Source organism: Diachasmimorpha longicaudata, chromosome 13, assembly GCF_034640455.1.
Source record: "Diachasmimorpha longicaudata isolate KC_UGA_2023 chromosome 13, iyDiaLong2, whole genome shotgun sequence".
NCBI lineage: Eukaryota > Metazoa > Arthropoda > Insecta > Hymenoptera > Braconidae > Diachasmimorpha > Diachasmimorpha longicaudata.
In genome coordinates, this window is record NC_087237.1 from 2,426,289 (window position 1) to 2,439,979 (window position 13,691).

At 38.4% G+C, this 13,691-nt stretch overlaps 1 protein-coding gene and 1 long non-coding RNA gene across 19 annotated transcripts in view; one reads left to right on the forward strand and one right to left on the reverse strand.

Annotated features, from left to right (window-relative positions):
- Window positions 1-13,691, forward strand: part of LOC135168344 (uncharacterized) — a 58,352-nt gene that overhangs the window by 35,275 nt on the left and 9,386 nt on the right. The window lies entirely within an intron of this gene.
- The window catches only part of Phcl-1 (pH-sensitive chloride channel 1), a 77,680-nt gene that overhangs the window by 31,661 nt on the left and 32,328 nt on the right, over window positions 1-13,691 (reverse strand). For all 17 annotated transcript variants that reach the window (XM_064132379.1, XM_064132383.1, XM_064132380.1 and 14 more), the window contains exons 2-3: window positions 13,322-13,577; window positions 419-589 (exon numbers count right to left, since the gene is read on the reverse strand). In XM_064132379.1, the coding sequence (XP_063988449.1) occupies window positions 419-579 (161 nt within the window). In that variant the 5' untranslated portion in view covers window positions 580-589; window positions 13,322-13,577. The remainder of the gene's footprint in view (window positions 1-418; window positions 590-13,321; window positions 13,578-13,691) is intronic.

A 13,691-nucleotide genomic window follows, 5' to 3' on the forward strand; every position in this document is an offset into this window, starting at 1 on the left:
AAATCTGGCACTGCAAGGCACTCTATCAATTAGTAAATACTAGAGTCTTCTATGATAATGTTAAATTTCAGCGAAATTATATTGTATTACTACGGTTTATCGTGACATAAACTCTAGGCTTTTTTTTTAATTATAAAATCGATGACAAACCTGAAGTCTAAAAATTATAGTCAGCATATTAATTCCGAGAAATACCAGAACTTCGTGTCTATCGGCTTTAGACTACTGACTATATTTGGATGAAAAAAAAAAGCTGATGCATATTCATGAACATGTACGACACTCGAGAGTAGTTGAGCTCGTAGCAATTTAGATAGTAATATTATTCAGCTGCGTATTATTCAAGGTTTAAAGAACATGGGTATGATTATTATTCTTTTCATTTATTTTCCCACTGGATGAGAATTTGAATACGTACATGTCCTCGGCACGCACGAGGGTAGCTAGGGTGAGGGCTAGGGTGAGGACACAGAGAGTGGTGAAGATGAAGGAACTTGCGAGGGAGGCGAAAGACAGCGAGAGGTTGGATGATAGGCGGCCGCCACCACCCGCACGCCGCCCTAGCGCCACCCAACCCATTCTATGTCATCTGAAACAGAAATTTTTTTTTACATTAGTGTTGTTGAAGGTTCAGTTGTGATCAGCCCTTTGTGGGCATCATGATTCCGCTCTTCGAGCCATTGGAACAGCATAACCTTTATGGATGTGTTCCATTTTAAATTTGACCTTCATTCTCATATTCTTTATGGCCCCGTGAATTTATCCTTACGAGACATAGTCGCGCGCCACCGCGCGCGATTTGGTTAATCTTAATTGTTGTGATATTTTTTATTTAAGTCACATTTGCGGTGAGCGCACCTTATTTTAACTACTGTATGAGTAGAGCAGTTGAATTATAGGGATATAAAAAGTCAATGTAATATTTAAATTCAAAATAATTATACCAAAATGATCCTGAAGTAATCGCGTATGACGTTGAACACGTCATCATCTCGTAAACATGGATCTTTAAAAATTGCTGATATATTCACAGCTGATCTATTTCCCACTTGTAGGCAACATGCAATATTTTAAATGTCTTGAAGCTGTAAGACGACTTGGAAAATACAGGAGTTTCGATAAGATATAGATATTTACATTTGATGAGTAACTTGTTTCATTTCCATTTTCTAACTAAGTTTTTATTTTCTACTAATTAACTCATCCTTTGACTTGATTTACTTGATACTTGTGTACTTGTGAAATTCAAATTTTGCCGCTGTGAATGTATCTACCAATCACGAATAAGTGTTACGGAATTTCGATATGTTCGATTCGATTCGAGATTCGAGGTGTATGTCCTTTTTACAAAAGGACAGAGAAGATAAATGTCTCGAAATTTCATTTTAACTTTATTCATTTTTTTTTTCTTCTCAAGAATTATGGAGTTTACTCAGTCTCGTCTTTGCTAATGGTCATTTGCATAACTTAATCTAGGAAACTGATGAGATTACTTGGGAGACTGCATAGCGGGGAAAACATCCCAGTGGAGAATGAATAAAGAGCCTTTTCCATATCGTCAACAGAGACTTCCGACATTGGAACACTCTTAATTCGAATTGACAATTGCTCTCAAAACGTCGTAACGAGGTAACGAATTCTCGTTACTCGATGGGGCGAGGAGGAGGAAAGGGGAATACTGAGGGAAAAAAAGGAAAGTGGAAGAATATCGGGATGGAGATTTTCAGCTGTAAATCGGAAGGGAAAATATGCTGTGAAGGGAGGGAGTAGCTGGTTTAATTGCGAGCCTCCGGTTTTAATTGGTCTCCATCGGGTTTGGTTTCCGTCATTGATCCTCTGATGAGCTATCCTCCTTTTATGATTGAATTAACCCAGATTTTTAAATCGACGGTTTATGTCGCGTTGTTAGAATGTTTGAGAGATCGTTTGGGGGATTAATTATTATTTTACAAGATATAGTCGGGGCATTTCGGAGGAACGGAAATTGACAATTGATCATTTCCATTTTTGGGTCTAAATATTTGGGGGTAAATGGATAAAATCAATAAAGTGATAAAACTACATTCAAAATTCTAGCCTTACATCTTATCCTAATCCTGCCTTAATAAAATACGAGACCGCAAGCGCGCTTCGCGCGCCGAATTTGGATTTATTCCGAAGTAGAACATGTAATATTTTCGATGGTGACTTATCATAACGATGAAACGAAACTACCTCATTTTCGGGCAACATGAACAATTCCATAAATTCTACTAATTGATTGTTTAAGTCACCATCGAAAATATTACATGTTCTACTTCGGAATAAATTCAAATTCGGCGCCCTGGCGATCTCGTCCACTATAAACCCGAACGACCAATAAGGAAAAAGTCTTACGCATGAAGTTAGCAAATATCTTACGTAGCTAACTTAATTTATGTGCTTCTCCTTTAATAAATAGGACCGCGAAAATCTGTCTATCATATTTAACAGACTACCATTTTTGCATAGGGGATTTCCCGATAATTTTTCCCCGAAACTGCAGACATATCCAGAGGAAAAAAATTGAAGAATTGACTAGTTCCAGAGTAACGAAAGACAGAGTGAAAATTTGATACTTCACGAGACAGGTGTTGAATGGAGTGATGATGGCAAATAAAGTCAAAGAGAGAGGTGTTCGATGCAACATTAAGGAGTCAACCAGATCCACCTCAACTTCCACTGGGGAGTTTTCCCCCAACGCCCACCCCAGTCTAGGGTAAACTTGCCTCCTGAGAAACTTAATAGGCAACTTATTTCCCTCCCCCTGATTTCACTCTTCTTTCTCTGTTCACCACCAACCTCTCGACGCCAAACGTCGGGTTAACGTGATGCCGGCTCAACGAAGCGAGAATAATCCTTATACCCCCTCCATTCGCTGGATGCACACCACCAACAATAACTCTTGTGGGTTTGAAAGTTTTCCCTTTGGCAATTGTGCGAGGAAAACTTGCGAGAATATTCTTAGGGGGGAAGTCTTCAGTGTCACCAATACTTGTATCTGTTTTTCAAGTGAATGGAGATATGAGGGGAGAGGACTTTGTCAACATACTTGTGGATTAATGCGTCTGGATTTTCAGGAGAATTTGACGTAGCGAAAAGTTGTGCTTATTTTCGGAATTATTACATTGAATATTTCCCTTTCTGTGAAATTCTCGGTGTTGCCGCGAATTTCTTATAAATTCGCTGATTTTGTCTGAACTTCCTCGAGCTATTTGGGAATTCCACGACTTCCCTACACGGAACGAAATTTTAAGAAAAAATTAAACCTCCAGGGGATGAAACGAGAGACGAAGGTTAGTTTTATCAGAAGGATTAACGTTCCAAGTCTAATTTTTCCGAGAAAACTTCAGCTAAAAAGTAGTTGATTGTCATTTCGTTGCACGTTTCGTCCTCTGGAGGTCTAATTTTCATCCAAAATTTCATTCCGTAGAAGAATTAAATTGAATTTTTTCTCTGCCATATTTTCTTCTCTCGTTGGAGAAATAAAAATGGAGGCACGAGCAACAGTGGGGCTTCAACATTCAAGGACATTAACAAAACGAGGTAGTTTCTGATTTGTGGCACTCAATGGACTTTCATCGGCTATTCTCCCGGCAATTGGTCTAAGGGAATTTACGCGGGATTAGAAGCCGGACTGGCACATACACGAGATACCAAACTCAATATATTCTCCTGGTAACCTTGAAGATTGTCGTCAAATAAACAGCGAAAAGGCAAATTTTAGAATATGAAGCGTCAGTCAACTCCTCATCGAAGGAAGTGCGGAACGGTCGCATCATTTTTGCGTAAAAAATTGAAATAACTTCCCTAAATTAATCAACTTGTGAAAAAAAACTCTTTAATGAAAAGAAGAGGGAGTATCGTTTAACCCCGAGAAAGCACAGCTTTTTTCACAACACCAACGAAATTCAGTGCAAACAGAGGCATGTCCGATGGACTCGATACTGTTGTTGATCAGATGTATCGTGTAATGAGGCTCGTGTTGCTCATTGGCTCCATTAATGCTCATTCCCTGGCGTATCGGCTTCCACGGTTGGTCAATAGACCGCGGGGGAACAATTAGCAATAATTAAACGCTGGATCGAAGACGAAGATACGTGACGTGAGTTAATTCACGATTTTTTTTCCATTCTCGCAAAATAAAAATTTCTGGCAATTCAAAATATAACTGAAAAAATAGATGTAATTAATTAATAACAAAAATATAATTGAATTGAACCGACGGCAGTGGCCGTGCGGTTAGAGTGCTAGACTCGCAAGCCAACGACCCGGGTTCGATCCCGGGCACCGGCGGTCAAAATTTTAAAAAATTTATAGCGCTTTAATCTCACGGTTTCACTGTCGAGCGGTAGTCCTTAGACAAGGACTACGACACGTCGTAGACAATCGCTTACGACACGTCGGCGACTATGAGCTGTAACTTATCAAATACTATGAATTTCGGTCTGAATTTTTCACAGCATGTTTTCAATAGGTTTTACTGTCAAAATATAAAAAAAAAATCGATTTTTTGAAGTGCTCACATGAGAATAACCCCTTAAAAATGTGATAATATCAGCAAATAAGTAAAAGTCTAAAAAGCCTAATCGGCTGTATTTGGCAGCACTAAATAAAAAATAATTAAATTGAATACGATAATATAATTAAAATTCGATTAACAAGAATTCCCAAAATTATACCGAAAACATTTCAACTCAGAATAACTCAAGATTCGTAAATATGATTTTCTCCATTAGTCATTCTACACTCTGATAAACGTCACTTGGAAGAGAGTTTAGAGGCCTTGTTTGCACAATCTAAATCGTCCCTTTGGCCCGACTTCTCCCCGGGCGTCACACCAGTTGAAGAGCTAACTGATCCGTCTCGGAGTGAGCCCCTAATCCCGAGGGCATTTGAGTACCGTAACCTGCCAAGTTAGACATTGAGCCTTTTAACACCTCCAATCGCACCAGCCAAAGGCCAAACTCATTAATCAATTACGTTGTATTTTACTTTAAGCGATGGCGGAGAGGTATGTTTATTCACCCGAAATCAAATATCGAGTCGATGGAAATGAAGTCAATGCGCGGAAATAGCCTCCATAAAGCCCCGATAATTTCAGTTAAAATTCAATTACGAAATTATAGAGCAACTTCATCGATAAATGCTCAGCGACGATGGGATTATTTATTCATTGGGTGAATTGTTAATGTCCATCGACAAAATTATAATATTTTCCGTTTCATCTCCAATAATCCGTTGGGTAACTCAATTACCCGGACTGAAAGCTTTCAGGGGTTATGATTATAATTTCATTTGCACATGAGATGCGCATAAAGTAGAAAATGAAAGAAAATTGTGTTTTCGAGGGAAATATAATCTAGAAAAAAAAATCCTCAGCGCCTTTATCAGCTTTTAACGCTTTATCATACTTCTGGCAAGTTATTTACTGATTTCCCATTGACCGACGGAATTTACATTTTTTTTCTCATTTATAATGACTTTTTTTAACAAGATGAAATAATTTGATACTTTGAACTTAACGCATACGCCAGCCCGCACAATTAGTCATTTACCCCACCGAATATTGTAACGTTTTTTTTTTCTTCCCAGCAATCCCGGGGATATTATTGTAATGGTCCATAAACCTGAATAATACCCCGAAAGCTGTCAAATCAGCCCAATAATCCTCACAACCTCCCCCGGGTACAGCTGACCTACAGTGATTTGTGACCAACCCCAGGACTCTCTCCTCCATTCACATATCCTCTTCTCACTTTTTTATTACCCACAAAATCTAGAGCTGAAAGCTGTCTCATGGCAATGGTTACTCCATTGGGGAATGTCTGCGGTTAGAGGTGGGTGGGGTCAAGTCACCCTTTATCTGAAAATTTTCCAAGTCCGGGGATACATTCAGACCGGAGCAGCTGTTGCGATATGGCTTTAGCCAGGAACACATTCTCGCAGAAACGCAAGCCACGGGGTGGGCAGCATCTCAGGGAATCGATTTCAGTGTCTGAGATTAGAAGAGCGTGAGTGAGGTTATGGTACCGCCTGGGGGGCCACAAAGAGGATCCACGGGGATTCCCAGCTTCTATTCACCACTCGCTACCGCCTTTGAATGCCATGCAGGTACACGATTTACCAAGATGGCGCGGAAGGGGTTGGGGGAAGTGGGTCATGATGTAACGAGATGTACATTCTGGGAAGAGCGTGACAATGGAACATGAACAGACTAATTTTGAAAAATATATTTGTTGGTATTGGAATATGGGTGTAAGTGAACAAATTATTCAAGAGGGACAGTGAAAATACTTTATAGGATATTCTTTATTAGCACGAGGAAGGCACGTCTTAGCTAGAGGACCGTTGTCCAGAGACTAAAAACTATATCAAAGGGAAAACTCTCTCAGGGAAAAGAAAAACAGTTTTATGACTCAAAGGAACACAGTCCGTTGTTGAAATTTCAGCATATGTTTAGGATTAAATCGTCTCGAAAGCGGAGTACAACCGATCGTAAATTAGTCCCTTAGTAGAGCTGTTTCCCAGAAAGTAAAAGAGGTGTCGAGTGATTTTTGTAGGACAATGAAAGAACTGTACTCAAATATTCCAACAGTTGGATTTTTCATAAGCCCTAGAAATAAATGAATAAGCCCTGGAAATAAATAGAGAACAAAAATTAATCTTAAATGTAAACATTCTCTTCTGAATGTTTATATTTAAATTGAAAAATTTTTATGGGATGGAATTCTGAGAAGGGTGAGGTATGGTGTTTAGGTTTGATTTTAAGTATGTAGACAAAGTGAAATGAATAGGGCTCTTTGACAGAATGTGACTAAAAGATCCAGGGTGTTGTGTCCCTTTGTAAATCTAGTTAGTTCCTCTAGGGAATCGGTACAGAGCGGATGTGTCTTCCGAGCACAATTATTTTAGTTAAATAATAAAGCAGAGAAATAGTTACAATTATTTCCAAGACATTATTACTTCAAATAACCCTTTTCCAATAATATTTGACGATGATTTCGGAAGTTGGGGAATAATTTGATCGAAATCACTCGCTATTTTTAAATATATATTAATAAAATAAAATACGGTAATATATATTGATACATTAGAGATTGCAACGATAAAGTAATATAGAGGTTGTTGAACTACTGCGCAGAAAAAAAATTCGATCTGAAGGGGAGAAGAAAATTTAAAAAAATATTCTTGTACTTTACTCCACTTGTTCGGCAAATTTTCTCCAATTTTTTTTCTCCATGCTAAAATACACTCGTGTCATTTACCCTAGGCCTCTTGACGAACCCCTCAGGAAAGCTTTTCGTATAATTGCTTCAAGGGAAATCGCTTCAATTATGCAAATTAATTTTCAGGGTGAATGGGATTTTTCTAGGGAAACGTGTCACGGAAAGTTCAGGCCCATTGTACGTTGATAAAGTATCGGAGCGGAGTGGTCAATCGATACGACTGAATCATTAATTTTTCATCCCCGTACTGTATGTTATACGCCGCCAACGGGTAATAAAATAATTTCCACAGATATGGGTCAAAATTGCCGGAGAGAATGTTGAAATTATTATTATTTTTTTTTCAAAATGAACGATATCTTTAAAACACGGCAGACATTTTTCTCAGCACTCAATTCACTCCAATTGTTCAGGTGATAGACCATTCCAAAGTCGAAAGACTTGATAAAAATTTGCATTGAAACATTTTACGGAAGTATTCCCAGGGGGTGAAGGCAGAGTAAAATTGTAGTATCTGGCGTTATGGCTCCGGAGAGAATTGAACCGGCGATTTTCCCCCAGCTTCATTTATTCCTCGACTATGTATTGTATTTTTTTTTTCCTTTCACTCGAGAAATGACGAGTCCGTAGGATATTTTCTCAGAAACGTGTTAAAACTTCGAACGAATATCTGCATGAAAAAAAAATGAGGGAATTAGCTAAATTATTCCTATTTCGCGCGCTAATAAATTGCATTAAAAAAGATATATTTTATATTTTCTTATGTCTCATCCACTGGTTGTCTTCACGGAAAATCATTCACATAATTTTTAGAGGTATTTCCCCTTCGAATGGAATGAACTCAACAAATTGTCCCCAAATGTGGAACATCTCTGACCCCTCGCATGATAAAATAAGGGGAATAATTCTTTGGAGGCGTGTTGAGACTTTAAAAGACGGGAAATTTATTAAATGATTTATAACTCATCCTTAAATTCTATTTAGAGGATTATTTGACAGTCAAGTCAGTCATTTTTCTCTCGACCAAAGTATCATACTTTTCCATTATACACTGGCCCCTCCCTATCACCCTCCGGTAAATAATCATTTTTTACGTGGAAAAATTATTATTTACCTGCTTAACATCGTTAACATTCACTCGGGCAACTCTCGCTCCCGCAAAAATTAATGAAACAGCCCTAGAAAAATTCCATTTCTCCCCGCGATAATGATAGAACCTCCATAATGTTTCGGAGTCGGCGAAAAAATTCACATTCGCAGAATTATTCTCGCGGTTAATTCCAAAAATAAAATGCTTCCTTTCACCTAATAATGTTACCTACTTTATTCGTGTAAATGAAATTTACGTGTAAATAATCCCCGTCGATGGCCCTCACCATTGGCCCAAATATTCCATCATCACCGAATAAAATACACCGATAACGAATCTTATCAGAGGGGAAGTGAAGCGTAATGACGAGGGGTGGAATACGACTTTACGACTAGAAAAATTCCCTCATTCCATAAATTTTCCGATAATTCCATTCCTCTTACCCGACCATCACCAATGAAAATCCACTTACGTAATAGTATATGTATAGGGGAAGCAACATTCAATAATAAAATTCTATTTAAAAAAATTATATTTTAAAAAATTCTCTTTTACAAAATTTACATGAAAAAAAAATCTGTAATAACATTATTAGGAAACTTCTAATCGACTCATTTGGTAATTTTTCTCTCTTTTTTCCCCCTGCACATATCATGGAAAATTATTTACATCCGGAATGACATACTTTTTATCCAGTTAAAAAAATGTCAACATCTATATTTATCCCCTCTCCCCTTACATCTATCGATCCATTACCAATTCAGTGCCCACTTGAGCGGCAGTGTTGTTAGTAACTGAGAGTCAAGGAGTAAACTAGTGAGATCAAAGAGGCGAAAAAAGAAACGGTTCGATGTATATTCCGACGTCGCTTAAACTTTCAACTCAGGACTCGAAGGAGAAAGAACGGGATTTCCTCGTTTCGGGGTCCACTCTGGATTCTTTGATGTTTCCATTTGCATCTCCGGAGCTTCCTCACTGCTACGGGGATGTGTCTGGCAGTGACCTTTAACGCGGGCAAGAACATTGCTTGAAGGAAAAATAATGAAATAAATGGAGAGAAAGATTAAGTCAACAGGAAGCACTTGTCCGGGTTGAAAATTTAATGGAATTTCAGTTTTTTGCAGAATTATAAATATTCTGTAGGGAATAGTTGAATTTTTACCATCTTCACTACTTTTTAGGGGACAGTGGGGGAGGAGTTGAAAGCCTATGGGAATTTTTTTATTGAATGGAAAAGTTTTTATTATGAAATGATATAAAATTTTAGGGGAAGTGGCACTTGATAAAAATTCGGGAAAAATGTACCGGATATTCCGGCGAAAAATGATAACAGAAAATGGAGTAAAATACTGGCAACGACCTTTATCTCGGATAAATGCATCTCTTCTGAAGGGGAGAATAGGAAAATGAAAAACGAGAAAAATGAATTCACGAGAAAAAAATATTCCCACTCAAAGTTTCGTAGGATTTCTCACTTTTAATGTTTAATAATTTCTCAAATGAATAATTTTCCTGGCTCTTCAACCACCGAAAATGTTGACTGACAAACTTTCCGGAAATTTCAACGGCAGTTGAAAAATAATTTAGTATCAACTACGAAACGCTGACAGTGACCTTTAACCCGGTTAACTACATCTCCCCTAATCGAAAGAATAACGAAAAAAGGGAAAAAAATGGGCTCGTAAGAAAATCGGTTGGTGCCTCAATACGACGTGTGCTCACGCAAGTGGCCAATAGCGTGCGGCTAAAGTGGGCTTCGTGTTAGGCGTCCATGGGTCTGGGTCGTACTAGCGTAAAATCAAAAGGTGTTAGTGTAGCACTGGAGGTCAGTCGAACAGACGACGAACCTCCGAGTTATAAAGCACCCTCTCCCTCGCCTTTTCACGTCCTATCATCCCCTTGACTCTTCCGAAACCACAACCACCGCCGCAGTCGGGTAACGACTGACATGTTCGGTAACAGTCCTGGAAATTTCCGATAAATTACATTTTCACGTTTCTTTTTCATGTTTTTCAGTCCATCTCAGTATGTTATAATTTTTATAGTTTTTCTCCAAACAGTATCGAAATGTTTAGAATGATTTCAATAAATAGAACCAGAAAAGACCATCATAGTCTAGCAGAATCACTGGCGCGGGTTGGGATCATCAGCTCGCCAAGCTGTAAATGTGGACACGAGGAGGAGAATATCGAACACGTCCTCTGGGAGTGTTCATTGTATAATGGTGCTAGACAAATAATGATTAAAAAATTATGCGACCAAAAGTTTTTTCCACCGTACTATTCTGGGGAATTTTTGGCCGGATTAGAAAAAAAATCTATTGTGATCATTGGTGAATTTCTGGAAGAATGTTCGATAAGAATTTAAACGATAAGACCTTCTTGTATCCTACCATCTGTATACAAATTAAACCGACCAGGTTTAAAACTGTTTAATAATAAAAAAAAAAAAGAACCAGAAAAGAAACAAAAAGGATGTAGTGAACAAGGGCCTTTTGTCAAATGGGTCTAGAGTGTCAAATCTTTGGTGACTAAGAGTCAGTTGATCTGGAGACATCATACCAGAAAGATATACCTTCTGCGTGCGATAATAAATAATTAAAGTTAATAGTTAAATCGTTTTTTATATTATTGAGACAATCCCTATCCATAATCCAATATTAAGTAAATTTTTTTCATTAAAAATTAATTATTTCAACTTTCTTATTCTGGAAAAATTGATGAACAATCAGAGTATCTTTGTCTACCAGGAAATTCATCAAAAATTCCCGAAATTTCGAAAATTTGGAATTAATCAGTTGGATAACCGTTAATTTCGGTCCTAGAAAAAATTCAAAACTGAAGAAAATTCGCGGATCTAAAAAAAATGTCTTACAACTGCCCGAAGATCTTTCAGACTCGTAAACGATCTTCTGAAGATCTTCAAATATCCCCAAAAAGCTCTTCGGAATAATCTCGGAAAAATTCTTCCAAAGATTTCTTGGAAATATTCCAAGAACAAATATTTTCCACTTGAGATTATGTTTATTATCTTTATTTATCAGTTTCCATTGAACCATTGAAGACATAAGTTTCTAGATTTCCACCAAATAACAGTTGTAATCATCTTGTGGGAGCTTTTCCCTCTGGGGAATGTCGGCATTTATCCGTTGTCTATGGTAAAGGCCGGGCAATGCTGCCAACCATACAGCTGATGCCCTCGCCCGATCAATACCCAGGGCGTTGCGGCACACGCTGGCTATACTACTGCGTCACGTGGCTCACCAACATTCGTGGACTTTATTTTCCTTCATCTTATCATGTGCGCTTTCATGTTTTCAGGATGAGGAAGAGAATAGTGAGAATATGGTTGTGATGGGGGGATGGTACGAGGTGAGGACTGTCTCATAAGTTCTTCCGTTTTATTTTAATAAAACGCGAGCAAAATTGTGACAACAGGAAATTTCTGACTGAGTGAACGTCCTTGGTGATTCTCGAAAAAATTGCTGGGGGTCAATTGGTCAATCTTAGAGGTAATTAAATTGTATTGGGGTAAATTTAATTTTGCAAATGTTCTAAAATTGTCCTCGGACACTTCGTGTCCGAAATATGGAGAAAAATTACGGGAAATATTGAAGAAAAATTACGTATCTTTTCCGTAATTTTTGAGCGAACTCCAACCGTCGGAAATTTTACGGAACTACAGCGGAATTTTCCCCAAAAGTTCCATAATTTTTGGGTGAATCGATTGTGAAAAATTACGATACTGTCGCGAAAAATTTCCCCATCGATCAACCGATCAACAAATATAGATCGATCGATCGTAATCCCCGAGCCAACTGCGAGTTCCGTAATTTTTCCGAAATATTTCCCGTCGTGAAAATCTTTGTATTCATCCAAAAAGCTCTTTATACTAATCTATACGACATGAGTTTAAGCTGTAAAAAAATCCCTATATTTTTTAAAAGTCTCGTCCAACTTTTCACACATCTTAATACCCCACCTATTTTTTCCTGAATCGTCGGCTATTAGTAGTGAATACAGATATGCAGTTTTGTACTCGTTCAATAGCACGTGAAATGCCAACTCGTTAGCGTACCCGGAGTATTAACACAAGGCTTTACGATAACAGCAGTTCAACCGCCCACCCCTTTCCCATTTCATCCCCTCAACGCCACCAAATCATAAACATCCGTCTGCTGGTGGCTAGAATTTTCCCGATTTCAGTCCTCACATTTCCCCATTAGGACCGGCGCATTCTTCGCGTATATATCCGTTGTGGACACAATTTTCTCGGCAATGCTGAGCACCAACGCTTTTCGTAATGGTATATGGTACGTTGAAACAAGCCGAGCTTTTATACCGCTTTTGTTTTCCCTCCGAGCTGGCATGAAAAGGGACCTATTTTCACTCCCTCCTTTCTGCTTCCTTTATTACGAATGATTTACCTCTTTGCCGCACTCTGAAGGGATGCTGGACTATTTCATTGGAGAATAGTCCGATTAATTAACCTGTCAATTAGATATTTCGAAGGTAATTGGGATTTATCGATGAAACTTCGCCATCGAGCTTCGAAATACTCTCAATATTTTATTTACTCGTATCTCTCACCTCAAAGTAACATCATAAAAATAAAAAATAAATAAATAAAAATGGAAAGGTCTGAACGAATTGCCCTCAGATGTGTAACCTTGAGGGGCCTCAGCAGTTTAATAATAATCGTCAGGTTGTATTGTTCTAGGAATAAACTCTCGTAGCGCGAGATCACACGCGCCAATGATCGCCCAAGGTTTGACCGCCGTGTGCGCATCCACTTTTATGCTGAACAAGCGGACGGCTTAATCGATAAAAAAAAAAAAAAATTCATAAAAATCCACGTCTTTCTGCAGCTCACCCCCCAGTGCTTTTTTTTTTTTCTTTCACGACAGCCTCGATTAAAAAGAAACATTAAAGCACACTGTGACGCACAGGTGGTTGTCTTCTGGTGTCTGTAAATGGCTATTTACCTTAGCGTGAGAAATGTGGCTGGTCGCGATAGACGAGGCAGGTTGCCGATTTTTTTCCTTTTACACTCTGCTTCAACTCTTCCACCCACTCATCTCTATACCACTCTCGTGTTCCCTTCACTTATTCCTTTTTCTCGTGCTTTTTCAACAGCTCGAAATTGTTCTGGAGTTTGTTTTCAAGCTCGTTGCTGGTGTATTCCGCGGGCAATACCGGTCGACTGGTGACCACTTCAGCTCTTCATTTTCTCCGAAAGCTCTGTGAACAGAGAGAAATGATATTATTCGGGGATTTATTTTTGTTTTTATTTTTGCCGCTGGGATAAGATGAAGTGAATGTGGGGTGTGATAAATATATGGTGTTGTGGAAGAT